A 27,800-nucleotide genomic window follows, 5' to 3' on the forward strand; every position below is an offset into this window, starting at 1 on the left:
GCTGAGTCTTTGGGCTTGTTACTTTGCCTCCTTGAGCCTCAGATTCTCATCTGTAAAATGGGTATAATAATAGTACCTATTTGAGGAGAGTGTTTTTTGACAATTTAAGTGAATTAATATCTAAAACCTTTAGAACAGTGTCTGGTAATAGTAAGTGCTATTTAACTGTGTGTTAGTAATGGTAATTGCCATAGTTAGTGGTAGATGCAGTAGTTCTTCCAGGAGTTCTTACTGTCTGCTTAGCTCCGATCTCAAATTCCACTGGGTTTTTTTGTTTGTTTTTTAGTTATTTTATCTTAAAATAAACAAAAATTAAAAGTACTTATTTTACCTGTGTTTGGACACTGCTTGTTACAGCTTATTTGTGATGAAATTACACAATAAAATTAGTTCCCAAGGTACATGTTAGATGAATCAAGTGTCTCATGCCCTTTTCATCTCTGGTATAGATTTTCTACCCCAAGTTCTTGGAAGTGAGCCTTTGTTACAAAGATTGTAATATAATTCAACAAATATTTATTGGACATCCACTATGATTTGGTTATAGGATCTTCTCCATAACATCCCAGATAGGAAGTTATCTATTTACTGCAGGCTGTGAAATATTTTCTTCTTATTGTGGATAAAAATGTTGACTAAAACCAAGCAAAGCACAGACCCACATGGCATGCTAATTGGTTTCTCCTTATACCAGTCAGTTTTGTTGAATGAGGTTGTTCATCCAAGTACAAATGTTCACTGTATCATCTTCTAACCCTCAGTTGTCTAACTTGTTGATAAAGACACCTGAGAGCCTTCACAAAACCCTAAAGACTTAGTATTTATTTATACAGATTTGCTTGTCTGGTACCTCCAGAACAAGATTAGTTGGTTATTGTTTCTTGGTAAATCCATAGACATGTCAAGTGTTTATTGATTCCTTTTCTAAGATCTGACAAAACCTATGTATATTAAGCATTTTTTCCCCCAAAAGATCTGTGGTAGACACCACACTTTGAATTTCTTAAACCCTATTTCTTAAAAAGATTCTTTCTGAGTATCAGAATATTTAACCACTTATAGTTCTTTTGTACTTTTGTCATTTTCTGTTTTTCCTCAAATTTGTCAACAGTGGTTCCATAATGACATTGACAAGTTCTTTTTCAGGGACGTGATTCAGTTAGCTTAGAGACTTGAACTCATTTAAGGCAGTCATTCTCTTCACCTGTTTTGCATTTCGTCTTCACAACATTGCTTTTTAGTCTTTTCTGTTCTAAAAATCATTCTCCTAGGAGAAAAGATGGAAGTAAAATACAAGCTGAATAATTCTGTTTCCTTCCTGTCATCTTTGGCGTACCATTCTAGCCAAAAGTGTGACTGTCGCCTTTCATATTTTTGCTCTAGAGTTGAGACACAATTGGAGGGAAAAAAAAGATTTTACTATTGTCATCCAGAGAGGTTTGGTTTTTTTCTTTAATTCTTATTGGGGAACTAGATAATTTTAGTATGGAAAGTATATCTTCTAAGTATACTCTTAGCAACTTGGCTTGTGTAAAAAATCCTACTCCTGATAGGCTGTCTTTTTTCATTGTCAGCTCTTAATTCTCCTTATTAGTGACTTTACATGTCATATCATATAAATCAGTGGCCTAGTGAGCATATTTTGCTGCATAGGAAGTTGATGGGCTAATTAAAAACTTTTTCTTTTTAACCAGAGAGGGCTTTGCTGTCTAATTAACAAAATTCATTTCTGCGCTTGTGTTATCTGTAGCTCACACATATGCTAAACCCCCAGTGTCAGCAGCAGATGTCTCCCATGAGTTGCTTTTAGGCTTTGTTAAGATCTCTACCTAGGATAGTCAGATCCCAGCAATGAGTTGTTTATGTGCTCGTTCTTTCTAAGGGACCATTCTTATAAGAAGTAGAATCTGGGAAAGACTTTAGAGATGGTTTTAAAACTTACTTCACAAGTGAAGAAAATTAAATGTAATCAACTTGTCTAAGGAGCTGCAATTAAAACCAAGTCTCTAAATTTTAAATTAGTACTATTTCCCAGAAGTGAGAATTTTAAAAAGTGAAAGAAACTTAGAAATTAACCGATATTCTCATTTTTTAAAAAGAGAAAGAAATTGAATTTCAAGCTAGTTAATAAAATTTCCCAATGTCATAGAGCTAAATGGTAGAACTGAAATTTGAAACAGGTCTCATGATAGATCGCTGCTTTCTCCACTGTTTCTCTCCATCATAGCACTATTTTCCCAAGTGGCTCCGGTAGAACAGTTTTAGTCTCAAATTTCCTCGTTAACTTTAATATTTGGAAAGTTTCTGTGCTGTTTCCTAAGAATAGTAAATGTTTTCTGATGTGTCATCATTTACTTTCTTAATGTGTGTTCCATTTTATCATTTCTTCCCTTTTAGATGTTGCTTTTAAAATAACTACAGATGTTTGGCCTTCCTGAACCATGTTTTAAAGATTTATTTCTTCATAATTTTTAAAATTTCTTTTTAAGTGTACCTGTTGGATATGAATACTGCAAACATCAGTAAACATGTATTTGCATTTCAGCAACTAATATGAAATTGTCTTTGTGGGAAATTAAAAATTATCATGTATATTTTATTCTTTATTCTCAGGATAGTTCAGGGAGTTGTAGCATTTTCTTTCATTTTTTTCCTCCTGGTATTTGTGGATGATTTGTTCATGTGTATGATAAAAATAAGTTGAAAAGCATTCTTGCCAGGTTGAAATGAACGTAGTACTTTTTTTTTTTTAATTTAGTGATTTTTTTTTCTGTTTTTAATTGGGGAAGGGGAACAGGACTTTATTGGGGAACAGAGTGTACTTCCAGCACTTTTTTTTCCAAGTCAAGTTGTTGTCCTTTCAATCTTAATTGTTAGTTGTGGAGGGTGCCGTTCAACTTCAAGTTGTTGTCCTTTCAGTCTTAGTTGTGGAGGGCGCAGCTCAGCTCCAGTTCCGGTTGCCATTGCTAGTTGCAGTGGGCACTGCCCACCATCTCTTGCGGGACTCAAGGAATCAAACTGGCAACCTTGTGGTTGAGAGCCTGCACTCCAACCAACTGAGCCATCTAGGAGCTCAGTGGCGGCTCAGCTCAAGGTGCTGTGTTCAATCTTAGTTGCAGGGGGCGCTGTCCACCATCCCTTGTGGGACTCAAGGAATTGAACCGGCAACCTTGTGGTTGGTTGAGAGCCCACTGGCCCATGTGGTAATCAAACCGGCAGCTTTCGGAGTTAGGAGCATGGAGCTCCCACTGCCTGAGCCACCGGGCCAGCCGAACCTAGTACATTTTTGATCTAATAAATAGGTTGATTGTTGGGTCCATTGTTACCAGTCTAGTCAGCAGATTTTATTTTACTTATTTTTTTTTTTTATTAGTTTCAGGTGCACAAAACAATGTAATAGTTAGACATTTATCATTTATATCCCTCACACTGTGTCCCCCCTCCTCCTATCCACTACTCCTCTGACATCGCACACAGCCATTACATTTCCACTGTCTCTATTCCTAATCCTGTACTCAGCAGATTTTATTATAACAACTCTTTGTACTGTACTGTGCTTGGCATTAACTGAAACTCAATTGGAATTAAACAGAATCTGAATTATTTTAATTTGACATTGGAAAGGAAAATGAAAAAGTCAAAAGAAGCATTGGTCTTACATACTTGTTTAAATAAAATTGCTATAATGGTGAACAAGTTGATGATCTGATATGGACCTTTCTTAAAATTAATCAATCTTGGAGGTTCTTGGTCATCTTTGCTATGACTTACACTGTCACAGTATAAAACTAAATAATTTTCAATGTATACATTAATATGCTTTCGGATATGGATGGATCTTGCTAGATGAGAGGAAGATTCTTGGTGCAGATATTTTTTAGGCCACAAAAACTGCTTCCTTGAATGTAAAAATGTTGCATCATTATAGAGCCTTAGAATTTGAAGGAAATCTAGCAATCAACTAGTTACCACCAAATGCATGAATTATCTTTACAGTATCTCCATTTACAATTATATATCAATTTAATGCATATTCTCTGTATGTTGTTTTCTGTTTCTGCCTCACTATCGTTGTGTTTATGTTCTGGGTGCTGTAACTTCCTTTATTTTTGTCTTTTTCATTCTTTTTTCTACATCTTTGTTTTCTCCTCTCCATTAATTAACAGTAAACATGGAATAGAGTGAAAGTTGGGGCTTATTTTGCAAAGTGTATTCTTCTAAAGAGTTACAATCTATTTTCTCTGGCGGTAAGACTATTAAATAGAGTTTCTGTGTTACCATGGGATAGTTAACTTCTGATAATTTTGCTTTAAAATTACAGATTTTTTAAAAAGTTCTGAAATAGAAATATCAGTTATGTAACAAAGTAGTAAAAATTTTGTTCCATGTACTTTTTAGAAATAGTTTATGTTGGAGTTGTATTTCATTTTCTAGAATCTTCTAGAAATTCTAAAATGCTCCTTCATTAACTATAGAAAGATTTCTCAGCTAACTATAAACAAAGAAGTCTTTTTCAGAAATTAAAGCTAAATAATTTGAAGGTCTTGTAGTTAATTTTGTAGTTGTACATGTGTTTAAGCATATCCACCAATTTGGAGGCAGTTTAGAGGATATGGGAAGATAGTCCTTCTAGATTGTCTGGAGGTAGAGCTTTGGCAGTGTGATTGCCATCTGTAGTATTTAGATTTCCTGAAAACAATAATATATACCTTCATATACATAAGATGCAGTTTGGAATACTGTTAAAGTGATATCTGAAAGCTTAATCTCACATGATTTGGCAACAATATAAATATTCACATATGCCAAACCCATCATATTAGAGACAGGAACCAAAATAGAGAAGAATTTTTTGTTTTTTTAAGAACGTAAATTATTTATCCTCTTATTTGAGATAGCCCACCTCAGTGCTGCTGGAAAATCTTAGACTAGTGGGGAAAAGTGCCTGGATGATTTAAGGATTAAATTATAAAATATGCTCTCTCTGACAGATGACATAGAGCCTGTTTTGTGTATTAGAACCATGTTCTAGGAAAGGATTCTACTATTTGGCAAATATATACCTGGTTCACTTAGGTTGAGTTTCTCCGTACCCAACACATTTCTTGAAGTAATTTTCTTAAACTGAGTTGTGTGGAGAGGGACAGCAATATAGCAGTAGGTTGATGCATAAGAATGGGTAAACCCGAAAAGGAAAAACTAAGACACTGGCTGTCTTCTCTGTAGACCCTCTCAGGCTGAATTTGTTCACCATTTATGGGAGTAGAATACAAATAAAATATCAGAAGTAAATAGAATTGTCTGTTTACGAGAGTGCCCACATATATTCACCCTCATAAGAACCCTGTGAAATGTAGATAAGGAAACTGAAGCTCAGGGAAATTCAGTATCTTTTGCAAATTCAGTTAGCTAGTACCATATTTCGCCATGTATAATGCGCACCCACGTTTTTAGGCCAAACTTTCAGAGACAAACTCTTTCGTTGTTTTTTGTTTTTGTTTTTTTTTCCTCATTCTTCTTCCTCCCTCCACTCCCACTGTGGCTCAAGCCATTGTTTCTCAGTCTGATTGTATAGGATGCAGCTCCCTGGCCCACGCTGGTATTATGAGCCTTGCACTCCCCCCGCCAGGCAACTTTGGTCAACTTTGGTCAGCTCTCGCCTGCTGTCAGCTGCTCATGGCAGCACACAGTACCCCACGCCAGCATACAGCAGCCCACGGCAGCACAGGGCCGCTCACAATGGCTGCTGGCCACTCATGCTGGCCACCAGCCGCTCCTGGCAGCACACGGCAGCTCATGCCAACTTCTGGATGCTCACGGCAGCCCAGCTCCAGGGAGAGCCATTGTTCACGATCTTAGCTGTAGAGGGCGCAGCTCACTGGCCCATGTGGGAATCGAACAGGCGACCTCGGCGTTAGGAACATGGCATTCCAACCACCTGAGCCACCGGGCTGGCCCTCATTTTAATTTTTTAATTCAAATTTTTATTTGTTTACATTTAGGGATTTGTTTTTTTTTTATAAAGGCATTTTAGCATTTATTTTTTAACCATATAGTGCAAGACATTTAATGTAACAGTAATTATAAAACACAAGGACAGATACAAAGTACAAGAAATTTTATATACCAGTAACAAATTTACGCTATTTATGCATCATAAAAGGCCAAGAACTCTTCGTTGTTGCAAGTTCTTCATAAGTTCAATAAAACCTGTTATACTCCAGGATATTATTTTGCATACAGATATTGTTATTGATTTCTAGAGTTACACTTTTAAGTCATAAGCATAAGTAAAAGAATTAAAAACACTTATAGATATGGAATTAGTACTACGCATATATAATGCTCCTTATTTTTCCCTCATAAATTTGGGCAAAAAGTGCGCATTATACACGGCCAAATATAGTAAATGACACAGATTGGATTTATTCCCAGATCTCGCAATGCAAAATAAAATAATGAAAGAGTGAATTAGAAATTTTGTGCCCAAGGTTCAAACAAGTCTTTGGGCAAGCTTGGGCAGCCATGATCTGAGTTTATAAGATCATTAAAGTTTAGGTTCCTGGATTGAGGTCCCATGCCTCCAGTTTATTTGTATATGTTCCTCAAGGAACTTAATGAGGTTTAGGTACCCAAGAGTGATTTCATTTGCTTTCTCCTCTACTGAGTCGATGCCTGGTACCAGCCATTTAACAAACAGCTCTAGTTCTAAGATCCCATAATTTTGTATGATATCCAATTACTCTCCTCCCTATCCCTCCATCAAGACAGTTTCCTGATCAAAGCAAAGTCATGACTACATTTAACTAAGCCAGTCTGTAAATGGTGTTCTTATCTCTAGATGTTATCATTATTTTATGTACTTATTTTTAGTCCTCTGTTCCTGTCACTGTTCTGTGTTATGCCTTACACTTTTAAGGTGTCGAAGACAAGATTAATGCTTGTTTTATTTCATTTTCAGCATAGCTTTGCATATTATTAGGAACTAAATAAATTATATAGGATAACTGGGGTTTTTTTAAGCCCGAAATGTATTGATTTAGTTAATTTTACTTCATTTGACTACTTCATTTAACATTCATGTCAAGGGCTCTTTAATTACCACAAAAAGTTTGTGCAGATAATGTTTTAATTTGCAGCTGTACAAAATGATTTTTTTCATGGAGTAATTTTGTCCAAATAAACGAAATTGGATAATCTTAACATATAACTCTTACTAGTTTAAAGAGATGATGTGATACATGACATAGTTCTTTATGTAATTCTTGGTACGTTTATATCTGCTTCATCATCTTATTATATTAGTTAAAGAAAACTGCCATTCTATACATAACTGACTTGCTCTTCAGTTTTGTCACCTTCATTTTCAGTGAGAAGAAGTGTATCTAGTAGAATGATTGAAGAAGACTGAATGGTTGAACTTCGGAGCCTCACTGGGCTCTCGTACATGGCAGAATTAATCCCATTTCTCATTCCATGTTTTATGAAAAACTTTGAGTTCTCTGCCATTGGATTCTGGAAGTAGATATTACTGGAACATTTTCGAAGAGTCTTTACTGTTTTTGTGGCCCGGTAATTGCAGGTGATGAATCGGCCAAATGCATCCCTAAATGTCTTGTTGAAGAGGGTGTAGACCAAAGGATTCACCCCTGAGGTAACGTAGCCTATCCACACAAATATCTCCAGCAGCATTTTGAGAGTAGTCTGGTTGCAGGAATCACATAAAACTAAAGTTATATTTGTAATAAAAAAGGGGCACCACATAAGCAAAAAGAGGAAAAACACAATCCCCAGAACCTTTGAGGCTCTCTGTTCATTGGAAATGTTCTGCAGTGACTTTTTTCCAGCTGTGGACATTCTTCGCATAAGTATGTCGTCACTTGAGTTGGGCAGAGTTTTGTCCTTGTGAGAACCATCCAGCATTGCCACCTTTTCAGGTGATGAGCAACGTGTTTCATCCCTTTGGAAAACTGTGGACACAGTCAGCCATGTTAGACGTCGAGGTGGCTTGTTTTTGACCAAGTAAGCTTTCTGCTGTAAAGCACGGATAGTGAGAAAGTAGGTAACAATCATGATCGCCAGAGGTATAAAGAAGGAAGCCAGTGAGCCAAAGAGCATGAAGTTGCCAAAACGATCCTTTGTCAGCCCACAAGTGATGTTATTTGGGTTACCCACATCAGCTTCTATCCCTTTAATAGGGACCGGAACAGCAATGCCTAAGGAAGAGGAAACAAGATAAACTGAGTTAATTTTATTTCAACTCTAAGATAGGTCATTTTAGAGTGTTTAATTTCGTAATTTTACGCGGTTAGTATATTGTAATTCCTAGTACCCACAATGCAGCAGAATCTGTCAAAGCACTTCATGGAAGATTTCACAAATAGAACCTCAGTAGGCAAACCTGCTGTTTTTAAACAGAGGTTGGTTAGTGATTTCAGGTTTATAATTAAGGCTTCTCTAAAGCTGTATAGTATGTTCATGAAATAGAGAATGTATTCATTTATTCTCCATTTCTTATAATCTTTTTGTTTGTTGTTCTGTACCAGGTTAAGGAAAAGGAATTCAGAAGAGAAGCTGTTTTTAGCTTAATATCCAACTTTTATCTTAATATCCAGTGTAGTTGATCTAAGACTTCAGAGTACATTCATGCAATGTCTTAATTCTGAATAGATACCTATTCTTTGAGGTTACACGGTTTCATTTAAGTTTTATTGTTTGATGTTTATGAATGTCTTTTAATCTTTTCCTCCTTCTTAGGGAAAACTAAGGGGTTCATTGCTGTTTTTTAAATGCTACTTCAAATTTTGAGAGCATGTGAAACGTGAAATTTATTTTCAAGATTTAGTTCCTCTAATAGATGTGAAAGAAATGTATATCATGATCATTTTCTAATACTTCAAACACCATGAAGTAAATATTTAAATATGATCTTGCTTAGAAAAGTGACTTATTGGGAAGACAAATAACAGAAGGGTTTTAACCCTTTGAAACAGCAGATATTTAAAAATAAGTCTGAATTGTTAGAAATCTCTAGAATCCATATGTTGTTTTAGGAATCTAAAAGTACTCCATTATCTGCACAGCCTTTTTATAGTAGCTAAAGAGCCCTTGACAAGAATGTTTTCCTCAAACTCTTTCTAATGGAGGCCACTGCTTGTCCTGCTTTGCCCCAGGAGGGCTCTGTATACTTACTACTCTACACTAGGGGTCAGCAAACTACAGCTTGAGGGCTAAATCTGGCCTGCCTTGTGTTTTTATAAATAGCATTTTATTGGAACACAGCCATACCCAATTGTTAGCCTATTATCTGTGGCTGCTCTTGTTCTGCTGCAGAGTTGAGTAGTTGTGACAGAAACCATATAGAGCCTGCAAAATATGTACTATCTTGCCCTTTACAGAAAAAGTTGATTGACCCCTGCTCTACCCTCTTACTTCCAGGTAATCTTTCCACTGTTCTTTCCCCCCAAAACACTTCCCCTTTTAAAGTCTATTTAATCTACTTACAGCACTCTATTCTCCATCCACCTACCGACCTCCAGGACATTTGTGCATCTGGCTCAGCTGCACCTTGCTATTTAGTCTTAACTGTTCCATTGCTCTCACCTTCCATGACTTCATCCCATTGATAACCTTTCTAATACCTTAATTTTGTATTTCTTGAGCTCAACTCTAATTATTATTATTATTATTATTAGCACTCCTGAAGCCATCCATAAAGCCCACTTAAAACTATTCTATCCCATCAAGATCTCTTCTTATATTTCCCTTTTTTGTGCTGCTACCACTCTTCATTACTGAAGAACTTCTTATTACGGTTATCTTGATCTCTAGTCCATCTTTCCCTATTGTCACATTCCGTTAACTTCATCAAGGCTTACCTTCTTAACCAGCTTGTTGGCCAATAACATTTAAGTTTTCACTGGTATTTTTTATACCCTTACTCTCTTAGTCTCCTTTCACACCTTACTGTTGCCAGGTGTTATCTAGGATAACCGTAAATCCAGAAGAAGAAAGTGGGCTCATTTTAGCACTTTGCAGAATTTAAGAACTGAACTAACCCCACCCATCATCTGCTTTCTTTTACAAAGTTACTAAATTGTCACTGGTTCTACAAGACAAAGTGTGATGAAATGAAAAGAGCATTGATCTTGGCCTTGGTTCTGAAAAGCTGTGAGAGTCTTTAACCCTACTATTTAAAAAACCTCTAGGGTTTTTTGTTTGTCTGTTTGTTTTCTCTCCTTTTATAAAGGTAAAAAGTAGATTTGTAAGATCCCTTTCCAAAGCAATAAATCTGGGGTATTCTTTTTGTTCTTTTATTCCCGTATACTTACAGCTTTGTATTAGTCTAATTTATTTATATATCTGCCTTCCTTGAGTGTAAAGATTCTTTTTCTTGTTCATCTTTATATTACTACCTAACACATCATAGATACTCAATAAAAATTTGATCAATTTATAAATTCATGTTATCCAGCCTTAATTGAAGTACTACATCTTCCAACAGACTATTTATTGGGCTTGATCATATTTCACAGTTTCAAATGTTTTAATTCTTAAGGAACCATTTCTCCCTGCCTTTGCCTATTCCCCCCACCCTGCCCCAACACACACACTTTACACTGTCTCCCTTTTCCTCTTCCTCATTGCAGTGAACTTATCAAAAAGATCTGGGTTGTTTGACATGAACTGCTTTAGGGTTTCCTCCTTTCTGCTTTAAATTTTGGTAATTGTCACCCATTATTTCCCATGCCTTTTCTCTAGCTTCTTTTGGGGGCAGGCTTAGCCTCTGCCCCCCCAAACTATCCTTTTCTCAGGGTTTGCAAATCACTCCATTCTGAATAGACTTTTCCTTGCCCCTACTTTCTTCCCAAGCCAGAGTAGTAACACTCCTTACTTTTTTTACCTATAGACTTTTCAAGAGATTTAGCCCTGGTATCGTAATTTCAGGAATATAAAAGTCAATTTCAGTGTGTTGTTTTTTTGCCCCCGTGTTCTTATTCTGATTAGAGAAGTCACATCTTTTTCTTGCTTTCCTTATTTAGCATTCTAGTTCTCTCTTGATTTTTTTTCCTCTTTGAATTTTTTTTTACTGTGAAGAAGTGTATCTGCTGGTCAGACTGAATGATTGTCGTAATTGTTATGAATCTGTTTGTTTTTCTGATTTTAACTTATTAGAGGTTTGAATTACTTATGCTATACTTCATGCTAAGCTAATTATAGCAGCTATCTTTGCACGTTAAAGATGGGCACAGGGGCATAAAACAGGTTAGAAGAAATATGATTTTCTATAAATCATTTCTGAACGTCACTTACATCTCTCTTAAAACATGTAATTAAACATTCAAGACACTTAAGTAGACACTACCTTTCATATGCACACATATTTGCTTCCAAGATAAATTTGTGATCTTTGATACCTGCATACAAAATTTCTTTTTTTCTCTTTTCCTATTTATCTTCTTAGACATGATTCAAGATACGTTTCTTGTTTGTTGTTTTAATATATTATAGAATTCAGTATGCTACCTAGACCTTAATGATCTGTTGACAAATGTGAAAACTGTTTTCAGACTTAGACTTCCTGCATGTCAGAATCAAAGCAGGATGATATCTCAGTACACATTGTGAAGATGGTTCTTTCTGAGGACATGAACTTTTTGCTTTTTACACTTTTTGTTGACAGTATGGTTTAGAAGCTATGTGGTGAATGTAGTGGTATAAAGAGCTTGTGTTGGTGTGTCAGGCTGACCTCTCAGGCTGAGCTTCATGGCCCATCTGGCCTAGAATTCTCCTAGTCCAATGGAACCAAAGGCCGGATACACCACACCACACCCCGCCATTCCCCACATACCTATTGAAATGAACCACACCACTGTAATCTTGATGAACGCTGTAGCTCGTGAGTTATATTGATTGGCCTGGATTGGCTTTTTGATGGCTATATAGCGATCCACTGAAATGGCACAGAGATGCATAATAGATGCAGTAGAAAAAAGAACATCAAGAAATAACCAGGCAGGGCATAGAACAAGTGGGAGGGGCCACATAGCTTCTGAAAGAAAGAAAAACACAACAAAAACATTTCTTCTGCAAAATGGCAACCTTCAATCTGCAGTTTCTCTTTAAAGTGATAAATATTTTTTTACCTTTTTGTTATTCATCTGAAATTTTGTGACTTAACCTCCACAGATAACGTTTAACTTCAGGTAATGGAATCAGTAATATTAAATATATTTCTGTAGATGGTATGTACCTTTTAAATGTATTTTCTGTTTTGTATAATAATTACAACGCTTTTTCGAAATCAGCAGCAGTTTAGCATTATTTTGACCTCTGCTCTTTTGTCTATTCTTTTTGTGATCTTTTAAAAATTTATACATTGTTGCACCTGGAATTTAGCCTTGCTAGTCAAATAAAATTTATTTTTAAGCTGCTATTGTATAATAAGGAAACATTTTACCATGTGGAGGAAGCAATGTAATGTGGCAAAAGGAGTATTAGAATGGGAGTCTCAGTGAAGCCAGGGAATTGGGCTGGGCTCACTTGTAGCAATATCTATTAGCATAAACCTTGTTTATAGCAAACTGTCACTTAGCAAAATAATTAAGTGGAATGATTTGAGTTTTCTTTCTGACAGAAATAGTTCTTGAATAAAGTTTGCGAAAGGAATAACTTCAGGTTATCCTGAGGAAAAGTCAGTTGTTACCCTTTCATATTCCATCATTCACTCCAATCTCTGGAGGTGCAATAAGTGATAATTTTGTTTAAAAAGAAAATCTCAGGTTTAGACATAGTACTTAATTTATTTAACAAACTCTTATTTTAACACAAGCACTTACTGTATACTTCAGACAATCTTAAGCAGTTTAGAAGTATTAACTTTTTTAAAATCTCAGGCTTTTGGATATGATACTGAATATTCTACATAGTTTTCCCATAAATTTACTTGGACAAGTATCCATACATACATGGATTTGATACAGTATGTGTTATACATATACCCACTACATACAGGTTTGCAGTTTCAGAACAACTAAAATTTACATTAGGGTTCGCCCTAGAATATTTCAGTTAGAATCCATTTTACCAACATACACATTTTAGAACTTGCTATAAAAGCAAATTACTCCAGTATACAACAAATGTCATAGATATGAGATTATCTGAATCCTTATTACAGTTTAATTGTTGTATGTCCACTGACAAAATATAAACTGCTTTTTCTGCTTTTTGGAAGTGTATCTGACCTTGATAAGCAAAATGATTGGGATAAGTGAAGATGGGCCAAGATAACCATCTCAGGATTTCAGAGCACCAACAAACTGTTTAATTGTAAGCCTGGGGGTGGAGAAAGGTTAGCATCCAGACGGAAAAATAACGACCATAATTTAGAGAAAGAAGTTTGTTATAGACTTGAATGTATTTTTTTTTCAAGAGTCAACTAGGATTTCAGTGAAAAATAGTTGGATACTTTACAAAAAAGGTAGCAAGGCTGACCCATCTGCTTTTTGGTGCCTTCTGTTTCCAGAGTTGCTATGTGGCATTCTTAATAGGAATACTAAAATATTTCTTCTTCGGAACAGAATAACAAAATCAGTATGAATTTTTATTCAAAAAGGATAAATTATTGCTTAGTACTTGGTTCCATGCTCAGCAGCTTCTTAAAGGATTAAAGCATCAGATGGAAAGAGTAATTCATAGTTTGAAATAAATTGCTATAGTCATACTTTCCCTACATAACTAATCAAGGGTGGGGATAAGGGATTGTGGAGACAATAAATTAGAGTCATTGAGCTGGAAGGGGATTTAGAGATTATATCACTGGTTTTGCAGATGAGTGGATTCAGGTATAATTAAGTCTGAATATGAAAGGGAGCATTTGTTTATCAAAACTTACATATTAGTGGAAAGTGTTCTTTTGAACCTTGTTACTCAAAATGCTCTTCAAATCTGCAAGGACCAACATAAGCTGGGGACTTGTTAGAATGGCAGGTTCTTGGGCCTCATCCCGGACGTACTGAATCACTTGCAATTAAACAAGATACCCAGGTGATTTGTATGAAAATCAGTGTTTGAGAAACACTGCGTTAGAAGACTTTCTGGGAAAGGTTGTGTCTTAATTCTTAAAAGATGTACCTACCGTGTTTCCCCGAAAATAAGACCTATCCTGAAACTAAGCCCCAGTCAAGATCGTGAGCCAGATGGACGCATTTTAGTACGTTATGATGATGTTCCAGAAGATGACATGACTATATTTGAATAAATGTAGATTGTTGTACATGAAAAAAATGAGACATCCCCTGAAAATACGCCCTAATGCGTCTTTTGGAGCAAAAATTGATATAAGATCCAGTCTTATTTTTGGGGAAACATGGTATGTTAGCTAATGTAGGCCCTCAGAATACCTCATAGAAAAGAATTTATGGGAAACCTCTCAAAATAAAGAAATAAAGTGTGATTGAGAAACCCGTGTATAGAAAGAAAACAACTAAATTTTCTTCTTTTTAGCTGTCCTGTTCAGATTTTCTGTTCATCAGTGGGAGAGCACGTTGGATAGTCAAAGGCAGCAATGTTTGACCTGAGCTTAAGCAAACCAATAGTCTGTAGAGTGAACAGAAGCAGTACGTATGATTGAGAGAGTTTTGCAGTGGAAATTTCTTAACGTGAAGCTACATTCTGAACTGTCCAGGAGTTCTAGATTTAGGATTGAGTGGGAGGTAGAAAACTATTCAAGTCTAGAGCTGCGTCCAGAGGTATTGATTATAGTTAAGGATTATGAAAGGCAGATAATTAATGTCATATCTTAGGCTTTCTTTTAAATGCATGCGCTCTGTATCATCTTTTAAAACGGATTGTTAATTTAAACTTGCCTATTTAGCTATTCTAATTATGGATTATATTTTTAAAAATTAAGATCTGGAAAATTCTGGTCATAAATCTAGTAGCCATGAGCAGGAAGCCACAACAGCTCTCATATAAAAAATACATGTCTTTGGAATTAGACTATCTGACCCACATATTTCTAATTGTGAGCTAAGAGGGAAAGCTCTTTCATGCTGATTTAATTAAGCCTATGAAGCCTTGTTAGCCTCACTTTCCAACAAAATGAATTTATTTTTTAAGCGCCAATTTTGGAATAGAAAATGGGTGTTAAAATCCGTGCAGATCACTAAAATTTTGTTGAGTCAGTACTTTCTTGTTACCAACAATAGAAATATTGAGCCATGGTATAGAATTTTCTTTAAAAAAGGAAGAGACTGAGCTTTAGGAATAAGAGATGATTTTTATGATTCTTTGTCATTCCAAGTTTCATGAAGTACTAGTGAATAGATTTAATGACACATGAAAGGAGGAGCTGACTGCATTAAATTAATACGAGTAGATATCTTTTATACAAAGAGAAAAGGATTGTCTAATTGCCTAAATAGATTCAGGTAATCTAAGAATTTATAAAAAATGAAAACAGTTCTAGACATTCTCAATTTATAAAGGGACTTTCCCTAGTCCAGATACTTTCATTATAAAATTATGTGTTCAGTTAGTATTGATTTGATAGGCTCAAAGTCAGAAAAGTTTCTTACTATCTAGAAAAGTGTAAAAGGTCATGATGGTATGGTGAAATAGGTTAACTATTCCAAAACTTTATATGTTGTTTTTATTGGGAATTTTAATTTGTTTTAAGGATTTATAATTTTTTTGTAATGTATTTTGTCCAGCTTATTTCCATAAGAACTTAATGTATTATTTAAAATGGAATAGTTAACAGATTTATATAAAAAGAGAAATGTGTATGTAAGAGTCAGTCTAAGGGAAATAAGTTATTAAATACTTGAACTAAATTAATTACTGCTTTTCTGGGGCTCTAAATTTGACTTTTTCATAAAAGCTAAAACAAGGGGGAAAACATTAAAATTTTGTATATTTGTTATCTACAAAAAGAAGGCACACAAAATTGCTCTGAAAAACAAATCCTATTTTCCACCTCTCTCCATCGCCCACTTCCAAATTCAATTCAAAGAAGAATTTAATTTCAATAAGGTTTAAATAATGACATTTCTGTGGATGCCTGAGATAATTACAGATTGATAATTATAGAAGCAAAACAAGTCTTAACTGAGTCTTGAATTATACATGATTCATTATTTATCTAAAAAATATTAGTAGCATGAATATTTTGTTGTTTAAAATGAAAACTTGTGTGTTTTAAATACAGCCATACATAAGGAGTGGTAGAATTGCCCTTCAGTCATGTAAGATTCTATTTGTCTCCCAGAGAAGGTTCAGCAACCTCATGCATGGGCCTAAGTCTAATATCTTCCTCAGAAAAGAGGTTTGACAATCATCTCAAGAATTCATACACATATTGGTTAAGATCTAATTATTATGTATTATTTAATATGAAATACAACTTTAAAAATTATTGAGTTCTGCCTTTGTCCCTAGAGAAAACTTTATGGCCCTCTTGTTAGAGTGATTTAAGATACAAATGTTGGCTGTTTGTCAAATATGACATTTTTTGATTGAAATAATTTCTCATTTCATTTGAGAAAGCAGAGTAATAGAGATTAAGAGTATGAATTTTAGAGTCAGTTCTCCTGGGTTCAAATCATGTCTCTGCCATTTATGATTTATCAAATTATGTCTCTTTTGTAAAATGGGGATGGCAATAATAACATTTTTATAGGATTGCTTTGAGCATTAAATGCAATAATATATGTGAAGTGTTTAAAACAATGTCTGGCATAGAGAAAGCATGCAATAAATATACTATTATTGTTTGACAGAAACTAGCCCAGCCATTAAAACACTTCTACTTAGAAACGATAAGCCACATCATCAGTATAAAACCAGCATGTTTATCTTCCTACCTGCTGTAGCAAGATTTCATGCATCCAGTTGAACTTAAAGCCATGCTTTAAAAAAAGGCATGAAAACATGTTTAACTGTTTAACTCTTTAATTTGTCATAAAAGTATGCCTTTTACTAAAGTTGAATTTTAACTATTTATACATATATGTATATAAACAACACAAAGAAACTCAAATAATCTATATGCATTGCCATGTCTGGTTTTTGTTAATTTTGGGGGGTTTTGCTTTGTAACTGGTGTAAAAACCTAAATTTTTAAACCAAAAACTGGTTTTTAACAAGAAGCCAAAATCTTTTCTTGATGAGATAGACTAATTTTATCTGAAACCTGTCTACCCTTTGGGCAAGTTTTTGTTTGGAAAGCTGAGTTATGTATTGAGTTCAGAAACTAAATGACATTAATCTATAAATCTGGGGCATAAGATAGTTCCCTTTTGACGACTTAAAACATTATTTTCAAAGCCATTCCTAGAGAGCTATGCCTATAGGGTTTACCAAGGTAAACAGCTCATGAATAGGTCAGAGCAGCACAAACCCTAAAGTCCTGATATCCAAAATGGACATAGTTTTCAAGTACACATTTTGTCATCTCAAAAATTTTTGTTTCTATCTTTACTTTCCAGAAAAGAGAGACATAGACCAGTGCTTAAATTTTTATTATGAAGCTTCTATTTTGTTTTTGTTCTTTTCCCACTACATTTGAGCATAGGAAATATTCGGGGGTTAGATTTCTGATGTGATAATGTTTTAAATGTTTCAAATGATTTAATGCTTATGAAAATTTTTCCTGTTTAAAATTTCCACTTTCCAAAAAGAAGTGCCTCTAATTGCTTTGCTCCCTCATTTAAGAATTGGACAGAACAGCATTTCATTGCACAAATGAATGATTTATTTTACTACTATACATCTGTTTCATCTCTGGTCAGACTCAACATCTAAATTAAATCACATATTTAAGTATATAAACCCTTTGCATACTGTACTAATACTTGCCAATTGGTGGTGCTTATGATGTTCTGGGCCCTACTTGACAATTTCACAAAATACCTGCAATGTAAGATTTAGCAAACCCATTTCACAGACAAGGTGATTGAACTCTGACATGTTAAGTGACTTGCCTAAGCCAACACAGGAGAGCCAGGATTCAGTCTGTGTGTCTTTTTTCATACTCTCATCTTTCAGCCTTTATATGTACCTTCTTTCAACTATATCAGATACTGTTTCAACTTACAGATCATGAGAGATGAATTACAATTTAAGTTATAAATAAGCCAGTAATAACCAATGGATGGCCAAATGCTGTATTTTCTCCCTTTACATTTTTAATCATTTAATGAGGGAAGGAAAAGTTTAGAACTATAGTTTCTAAACTGTGAACATCCTGTCTTTTTTATATTGGCATGTGGTAATTCCACTTTTCTGTGTGTCCTACTCAAGTATTTCTGATGTAGGAATTTTTAAGACTTATGTTATAAGCTACTAATTTGTGGTCATGGGTTTTAGGGATTATAGGCAAGATAGTAAAAAACTAGAACTGTAAAGTGGGTTAAATCCTAGTGTTCCCGGAGAGGAAGAAGTGGCAGAAAAGTTGACATAGCACAACTCATTTGAAAGACCATGTTATATCAGGAGTCATAATCTTGGTAAAATAGAAATTCAAACAATAGATAATATTATATAAATCATTGGTGGAATAAAATATTCCTCAGTATAAGAGCCACTTTTTAAAATGTACTGCTCTCCTTTTTTAAAACTTAGTTTTATTAGTATATTAGCTGATATAAAGTTTCTGTGTTATTTTCGTTCAATTTTCTTGAGATAACTAAAATCACTCCTCAAATCATAGTGGTAGTTAACTTTTTATATTTACAGAACTAGGGACAATTTTGATTATGTAGACTTCAGAAGTTCTGAAGATTATCTCTATAATGAGAGAAAAACACACAAAATCTCTTGCCTTTTAAAGTTATCAGAAATTCTTATAAATACATTAATTTAGAAAGTCTTCGTATTTGTTAACATGTGAAAGGCTATCAAAAAAATCTTAGTAAAGTCAGGTCCGCATTTATAATATGTGCAATTTTCAATTTATGAATGAGTCCTTTCGGAGCTTTTTAGAGGACAACATGCCTTTTTTTTTTCATGGACTTTCTCATAGAAATATAATAATATTTTCAATAATGAACTAATGCAATAATGTTTTAAATAGTGGTTAAGTTCCCAAAATCTAACCCCACTATACAGCTTAATTACTGATAATAAAAGTGTTTGGGGCTATGAAAGATTTTATTTTGTAATTAAAAATTAAACATTTGGAAGAGTGAAATGTAGTTTAAAATACATAATTATTTAGGACAGAAATAAAAAGACATTCCACATATTTTATGTGAAAATATGCGTTGGGTTTCTTGGTAACTTTTATTGCTAAGAATATCTTGGGCCCCAAAACTTTAAATAACATAAACTGAGTTTTCAGTTCCTGGATACCTACCTATTCCTGCTATTTTCCTGTGGAATACATGGAATTATCTCTCTTAAACCTGTTTTTGTGTTTCGTTACTCAACTCACTTTAATATTATGGAACTTTGCCTTTTAAGATTCCTTAACTGTTTAGCTGACAATTTAATTACTACAGTATTTTACATACAGTATATGTTTGATATTTGTGGACTAGTGAAATTCACTTCTACATTTCTCATTCAGTCTCATTTATTTAACATAACATATCAATTAAATTTTGTGGTAATATGAGACAAGCATTTTAACATATTCTGTATGCCTAGTAAAACACAGTTAAAGGAGTATGATTTTACACAGTAAGCTACTATTATGTGTGTGGAGATAAAAGCTTAAATCAAATGCCTGTACAGTCTTTACTAACTATGCATAAATGTTCCTACATAATCTTCACTTTATTTCTTTTACACTTTATTCAGAATTAAGATTGTTTAGGTTCTTCCTTAGAGTAAGATTTCTTATTTTCCATAGTTACGTGTAGCATTAGATTATTCAAAATATTATAAGTTTATGAAAGGGGGGAAGATAGTCAGAAAGACAGTATTAATAACTAGAGAGTCTATTAAGTCAGTAGAACCATATTCATTGCTGCTTGCTCTGCCACAGAATTTAAAGCCTGGATAAATGTTGATTTAGAATGGGAAGTTTCAACCTATCACCATCTGATTATATTCGGGAGATGAAGTGCTTAATTTTAGATATCTTTCTGTAATTTACGTATAAAAATGTAACATTTCAACCTGACTAAAATGGTTTGAAATGCCCGTTTTTCTTCACCTCCTAATATGCATTCTACTAACTATAATATTTTTATGTTTACCATATAAACATAATTCCAAGAAGCCCTATCTGGTATAAATAATCATTTTTCTTAAGCATTTAATGAATGTAATATCAATTTACACAAGCATTGAATAAGTTAAATATCCTCTTAATGCTGATTCTTAGGAGCCCTCATAATTCATCAACAGAATTATTTGTGTCTATTCAAATTCTATAACAAAGATAATATGCATGAATCAGAAAAAACTTACATCATTTTAATATCTTTTTTAATATAGCAAATAAGATTTCAGTTTCAAACTGTATTTTTTATTATTGTAATAACTCAGGTATTGGTCACTTTTACTAAGCTAGAGGTCTGATACCTCTTACATATATCAAGAACATGGATGGTCAGAAATCATAAAAATTAATCAAATGGATCATCTCCTGGGACACTCGTAGCCAGACCATTTCCTTCAGCAACTAAACATAATTTTTTTCTTAACGTGACACATGTGTAAGAATTGTGTTTAAGTCTAAAGTGCACAAACTATAAAGAACGGTAACAAGAATTTTTAGAACAATTCCAATTTAAAATTAGGGTTTAGTGATATAAATCGGAATTCAGTGATTCAAAGACCTTATTAATAACTAACCCAGTACGTAGGTGTTACAAAAGTGTTCTAGTTATTGCTTTGTCAAGAAAAAAGGTATTAATGCAGTTAAAGCATAACTCTTTTCTTCACTGTAATTTTTACGTAATGTGTACAGAGTCTATGAATATTGCTAACTTGGATGACTTTTTAAATGATTTTATTAGATGACTAAAGAGGGAATAACATTGTTTCTGCGAAATTATTTTTCGCTCTTTAAAACTATCAACCATAGAAAATGATGAAAAATGAACTGTTTACTCACTGTATATGTAAATAGTCCAGGTCCATCTTTAAAGATTAAATGAGTATTCATTTATCTAATAGTATATCATAGTTCTGTGATTTGATGGCAGGAACAAAGTGAAATACTTACCAAACATTATTGTCAAGAGGGCAATCGGCATCACAAACAATCCAACCAGCAAATCAGCCACTGCCAGGGACATTAGAAAATAATTGGTAGCATACTGCAGTTTTTTCTCCAGTGAAACAGCCAGAATAACAAGGATATTTCCACCAATTGTGGGTATTATCACCATGAGTATCAGAAGAGCTGCCCAGCGAGGTTTATTTCCCTGTTCCTCACCAATCTGTTTCATTTCCTCTGGTATCGATTCTGGTAATCCAGACCAGTTAGAAGAGATAAAGTGATCAAATGAGCTCTGCAAAATGTGCTCAGGAATTGTGCTTTGTTTAGATATTCTATAAGAGAAAGCCATTGGTAGTTTTTCTGTGATTTGATCCGATTCTGGACAGTGGTCAGCATGGTCAGTAGCTAAGCTGGTCATCTGCTTTTTTAAGGCATTGTACCCATGCCAAATACTCGAAGCCAAAGTTGACTCCTTCCTTTAAAAAAAATTTCAAGTTCTCTAAAATGAGAGCATACATGCATCTGTCCATGTCTGTAGATAAGGACCAAGTGTTTAGTATATTCTGCAGAGGCTCGGATTTCGGAAGGTTTAGTGAAAGAATCCGATAGCTGTGAAAAAAGACTATTTATTAGTTTCTTATTTTTTTTTCTATAGTGGTAGATTGTGTTTGAATTTAAATACCAGAGAATTCCCCTAGATATAAACTATGTGGATTACCTTATTTTAATTCTTTATTTTCAAAAAACAGTTAAAAAACACACACACACACAACTTAGTAGCCTCCCTCTCCCTTCTCAATAGGTCTCTTGTGCATTTGTCACAGTGCAGCCAGTTCCCACAAACATATTCCTTATATGCCTCAATTAACGAAACAGGAAACACATTAATTTTTTCAATGGTTAGAGGTATTTCCTGACCCTTGAATGTCTTTTTTCCCCTTTACTTTGGAAATACGTATGGAAGAATAGAAACATCAAAGCACTAAATAGTTCTGAATAGAACTTTTTGGTACACAGACTGGCCACACACGTAGAAACACTCCCAGTCCGCCTAAGGTCTAAATAAATGATTTACCAGCCAGGAATCCGTATTTGTAGTTGGGTTTTGTCTGACCAGGTTTATTTTAATACTGATATAAATGCTATTTTCATAAAGCATTTTAGGATACCTTTGGTTTGACATAAGGAAAAAAAAAGCAGGTATTACTAGGATCTAAATAATTGTTTTTAGTAATTTCATCTTTCAAAGAAAGCAGGTTTCTACAACAGATATTTTCCAAGTTCATCACTTTATGCCAAATTTGAACCAGTTTTTTGTTTAAGTAGTAATTTTTTTCCTTAATTCTCCCAGTTTCCTTGGGAAGGAAGGGACGCTAAGAGGAAGATTAAACCACTTATTCATAAAAATCTACAAATCCTATATTAAAAATCTCCCCTTTAACATTGATGAATTTTTCATTTGGTTTTTAAAACTCCGAATAGAAATGAAAGATTATGGTAGCAGAGTTTTTGAAGAAAGGAAAAAAAAAACCTTTAGATTAACTCTATATTTATTTGTTAAATACTTACCTCTTTATTTATTAAATACTTACCTCTTATTTGCTTGTTTCCCTTATCTGCTCAGCAGACCTGCTTGCTCCTGTGACTGAAGTCCTCCTCCCAAAGGCTTATTCTGAGCCTCCAGCACTGACATTTGAAAGTAATGAAACTAATGTGTTGTATAGCTGTAAGCATGCCAGGGAGGTTATTTCCTCTTTGATACATTCCTTTCTAGAGACTAGCAGCATTCATTATAATTCATAAAACCCCCAGTGAAGTATGTTAAACCAGTTCATGATCCTCATTCAAGTTATATTTTTAAGAGCTCTCTTTAATATTTGGGGGATTGTAATGAACTCTATCATTTTAGCATAAGATAGTTTTGTTTTGGATTAATCCTGGGCTGTTTTTCCCACTTGAGAAAAAAATAAGATACATCTAGAGATTCTAGAGCTTTCATTCTATGATGATTCTGCCCTGTGAGCCTTATAGTGGTTTCCAGAGCTCTAATTTTTAGCAGTGAAACAAGATTCTTATCCAGCTTTTATATTCCTTTGCTGTGGAACATAATTAGTTTGCTATGGTTGCAACCTTATATAGAAGAGCACAGAAAAGTCTGCATTCTATATGTATTCTTAGGTTTTAGCCGAAACTTTCATTGCTCATTTTTAAACAGGTAGCCTCTGAATATAGGAGTTGATTTATTGGCAGTTTTTTTTTCACAGATATATTGGGGAAAGTACATGATATATAATAAAAAGATGTTTCTGCCTTATTTCAAAAATTGATATAAAAATCATAATAGCTGTGTTATCTAAGTTTTCTCTAAACTATAAGACTAGCTTAGTATTGGAACTTAAGCATTCTTCTTTTTAAAAAGATCATCGTAGATCACTCATATTTTAAATGTTTTTGATTACTTCTAGATCAGCAGTAACATTTGTATCCTGTTTCTGTTTCAAGTTTATATTCTTTAGCTTGTGTGAAAGTTATTGGAAAATACTTGGTTCATTTCAGTTCTGCTGAGTACTTAGAATATTTGCTGGGTTTTTTAACTTAATATTCAATATTTTAGAAAAAATATTTGCTAAGAATTTGGGGTGAAAATAAATCAAATAATACTCAAGAACAATCAGATGGATTTTAATGTGCCAGAATTTCTTTGGGAATATAGAAGTATTTTAAAATACTGCTTTATAATGAAATCATAATTTGGCATCTGTACTTATGCGGGCAGATAGGCGTCTGCAAAACAAATAACATATTGAAAATAGCAGCACCATTATATTCAGTGGAAAGACTTGTATGGAACAAACCTTCATTGATTTATGTTTATAGGTAACATTTAAAAAAAAAATTCAGTGAGTATATTATAAAAATACTAACTATTATTATAATAATATTTTGCCAATACTAATTAACCCTTCTCCCTTTTTTTTAATCTTAGCTAAAAGTAGTTAAAATTGGTACTTGGGTTATTTTTATTTTTATATTTTTAAATTAGCTTAATGGCTGTGGAATATAACTAGTTAGAACAACTGCTTATTTGGCAACTTTGAGTTATTAGAAGTATAGCTGAAAATCAGAATGAAAGCAAAATAATAATAAAGAAATAAATAAAAGGGTAGCCAGATATCTCAGTTGGCAAGTAACTAAACCTGTGTTCTAAAACCTCGTGCATATTAGATAGAGGCAGCCTGTAAATCCCCATTCCAAATCTTTTTGCTCTACACACACATTCCAAAAGCCATCTCTTCCTCTCTGTAATAAAAATAACATTTGCACATGGTGGTGAATCTAAATAGTACAAAAGAATGTTCAGTGGTAAATTCACTCTTGAGACAATTTTTAACACATTTCCTTGCCTACTCCAGAGCAGAATAACAAATTAAAAGGTGGACACACACTTTGATAATAGCAAACAGGGCAACTGAAGCAACAGGAATTAAAAAGTATAGGTGTGTAGGGCTGCTCAGAATAGAGGCTTATAGCTCTCATGTAACTCAGCCCTCTCCAACTATATGTGGTATAATTGATGTCACAGTGGTGACTCCACATTTTTAAGAAAAGGTTAAATCATCTTTATTCAGCTATGTTTTGGATGGTAGGAATATGTGACATGCATTTTTAAAAAGATTTTCTTCCAAAATGATACAAATATAAAAGTATAATTCTTAATGGTAGAATGACATTTCAAATATCTGGAAACTTCATTTGTGTAGAATATCTCTTTTACCAAAAACTCCAGATAAATTAATTCTTGTTAAAGTAGCTTAAGGGTCAGATTCAGACTCTAATCGGACCATAACCAAAAAACCTGATTGGTGCATTTTTCTAAAACAATGAATTTTTATTCCTGATGCCTTTTTAATTTATTGAACAGATTCTATCTTTGACTTAAAAGGGCAGTATAATATCTTTTATAGGCCTAGGAAGACACCTTCAATATCAGCCAAGGACATTTTTAATCTATCAGCCATATTTATCAAACACCCACCATTAAGGAATTTTTAATGATATCTGGATAGTGTCCATTACACATTCATTCATTTGTGAAGTATTCTTGAATTCCATTTGCTTGTGGAGATGAACAAGATAAACATTTTCTGCCCTTATGTAATTTATAACCTTATGGAGATATAAACAAGTATATTGATAATTTTAACACAGATATGGTAGAGCTAAGACTAGCTCACTTCAACAGGGCCCGCAGTACAGCTCAAATATTTTTTGGCTTTCTGTTTTTTTTTAATACCTTTATTGTTCATTCTCTTTGACAAGATCAGTGAAAGAGCTAAAACTGAAAGAATAACTATTCCAAACTTAACCTGTTCTCCTAAGGCTCCTTTGCTCACTTCCAGCTGATGACTGAATTTACTTCTTATTTTAATGAAAGAGTTAGACCAATCTGAAAGCTCTATCGCATTCACCTTCTCTTCTCAGAATATCTTGGTTTTCATTCAACCTATTCTTCTTTGGGGTTATATTGTCATTTCCCTTTTCCAAAACTAACTTCCGCTTAAGTTCTCAATTTTAACTCTTCAATTTGCAGTCTTACTGAATAAGTTATCTTCTTTTTCGCATATAGAATCTATGCCTTGCATATTCAATTCCTCAGCTCTCACTTCTTTCTCATAGACCTGCTCAGGTTTCCAATTAATGAAAAATAAAACCTTTCCTTATCTCTTAAGTCTCTTTCCTTCATCATCAAACTTCATTAAAGAATTGCCTACCTTTCTTTTCCAACATTCTACTAAAACAATTCTTAAAAATCACTGATTAACACCAGTTACTGATTTTGTTCAATATTCAGCACTGTTGACTAAGCCTTTCTCCTTAAAACTTGTATCATTTCTTGGCTTTAAAGACCATCCCCCACCCCCACCCCATCCTAGTTCTTTGTCTTTTCTTATAGAATCTGTACTAACTTTATTTAAAAATGTTTTTTAAAAATTTATTAGTTTCAGATGTACAAAGCAACATGATAGTTAGACATTTAAACCCCTCATAAAGTGATAACCCACCCCACAAGCTACTACCCCTCTGACATATAGCTGTTACAATACTATTGACTATATTCCCTATGCTATACTCCACATCCTGTGACTATGTAGACCTATATATTTAGTTATAGTTGGCATTCAGTATTATTCTATTTCAGCTCTTCAGGTGCACAGCGCAGTGGTCAGGCATCTACACCGTCTATGACGTGATCCCCCTGATAAGGCCAGTGCCCATCTGGCACCTTACATGATCTTTACAACATTATTGATTATATTCCCCACACTGTATTAATTATCAATTTGTATTTCTTTTTTTAAAGATTTTTATTTGGAAAGAGGAATAGGACTTTATTAGGGAACAGTGTGTACTTCAAGGACTTTTCCAAGTTGAGTTGTTGTCCTTTCAGTCTTAGTTGTGGAGGGCACAGCTCCGCTCCAGTTGTCATTGTTAGTTGCAGGGGGCTCAGCCCACCATCCCTTGCGGAAGTCAAATTGGCAACCTTGTGGTTGAGAACCCTCGCTCCAACCAACTGAGCCATCTGACCATTCAGGAGCAGAGTGGCAGCTCATTGACTTCATTCTAATTGTGGAGGGCACAGCTCGCTGGCCCATGTGGGAATCGAACCGGCAGCCCTTTTGCCCAGAGCTTGCACTCTAACCAACTGAGCCACCTGTTTGCCCCTCAATTTGTATTTCTTAATCCCTTCACCTTTTTCACCATCCCCAACCCCATTGCCATCTCTCACCCTGATAGATTTAGTACCCATCTGGCACCATACCTAGTTATTACAATATTATTGACTATATTCCTTATGCTATCCCCTATATCCCCATGACCACTGTATAACAACCAATATGTTCTTCTTAATCCCTTCCCTGTTCTCCCATCCTTAACCCCCTCCCATCTTAAAGAAGTCCTTGTAAGACTCCTTATAATACTGGTTTGGTGTTGATGAATTCCTTCAGCTTTTTCTTGTCTGGAAAGCTCCTTATCTGTTCACATGCCGGGAAGGGGGAGGACTCAACAAAGGAACAGTGGCCCCTGCCAGCTCCTCCATCCAGGAGAAAGCCACCTCTCCAGCCCCCGTCCCAAGCCACACAACTCAATTCCCCACCATTTGTCCCTGCCGCCTTTCCAGCTGCTGCCCCAGCGCTGGCGCTCAGAGTGAGTGGTTCCGTTGGTGGGTAAGTCCACGCGCAGTCCCTCTTAGAGGAGTGCCCACGAGTGTAAGTGTAACGCACTCAGTCTCACTCAGTCACAATCTCTGCTGGTTTTCATAGCCCAAAATTATGGGTACTTCTCCCCCCAGCACTGGAACCCTGGACTGGAATCTCTCACTCCTCTAGGGGATGGGGAGGGGAACCCCACAGGCAAAATAGCCCTCCTGATCTTTGGGACCAGCCCGTTCTGCGTCTCTGACCTTCTTACCAGTCTGGAGGTGGCTTCTTCTGCAAGTCCTTAGTTGAAAGGCTTCAGTTCAGCTTGATGGTAGGTGATTCTCAATAATGGTTGTTTTGTAGATTAGTTGTAATTTTGATGTGGTTGTGAGAGAAAGTAAACACAGCGTTTTACCTACTGC

At 34.6% G+C, this 27,800-nt stretch overlaps 2 protein-coding genes across 3 annotated transcripts in view; one reads left to right on the plus strand and one right to left on the minus strand.

The window, feature by feature from the left end:
• The window catches only part of PSMD1 (proteasome 26S subunit, non-ATPase 1), a 92,123-nt gene that overhangs the window by 26,859 nt on the left and 37,464 nt on the right, over positions 1–27,800 (plus strand). The window lies entirely within an intron of this gene.
• Positions 5,954–22,866, minus strand: HTR2B (5-hydroxytryptamine receptor 2B). 2 transcript variants are annotated; one of them, XM_081051255.1, is made up of 4 exons: positions 22,771–22,866; positions 21,182–21,241; positions 11,852–12,052; positions 5,954–8,216 (listed from the first exon to the last, which is right to left on the minus strand). In XM_081051255.1, exons 2-4 carry the CDS (start codon positions 21,210–21,212, stop codon positions 7,324–7,326), a joined length of 1,125 nt encoding a protein of 374 aa, XP_080907381.1. In that variant the 5' UTR covers positions 21,213–21,241; positions 22,771–22,866; the 3' UTR covers positions 5,954–7,323. The 2 variants fall into 2 exon arrangements, with proteins under 2 accessions (XP_080907381.1, XP_080907380.1); XM_081051254.1 differs by lacking the exon at positions 22,771–22,866 and having other exon boundaries at positions 5,980–8,216; positions 21,182–21,542.

Source organism: Rhinolophus hipposideros (genome assembly GCF_964194185.1).
Source record: "Rhinolophus hipposideros genome assembly, chromosome: 6".
NCBI classification, from domain to species: domain Eukaryota; kingdom Metazoa; phylum Chordata; class Mammalia; order Chiroptera; family Rhinolophidae; genus Rhinolophus; species Rhinolophus hipposideros.

Excerpts from the sequence above, each read along its gene's own strand:
- HTR2B (XM_081051254.1), bottom strand. The coding sequence starts at position 21,527 with ATGGCTTTCTCTTATAGAATATCTAAACAAAGCACAATTCCTGAGCAC. Across the intron at positions 12,053-21,181 it reads CCTCTTGACAATAATGTTTG|AAGCTATGTGGCCCCTCCCA; the intron begins GTAAGTATTTCA and ends TCTTTCTTTCAG. Across the intron at positions 8,217-11,851 it reads GGTGTGGTTCATTTCAATAG|GCATTGCTGTTCCGGTCCCT; the intron begins GTATGTGGGGAA and ends CCTCTTCCTTAG.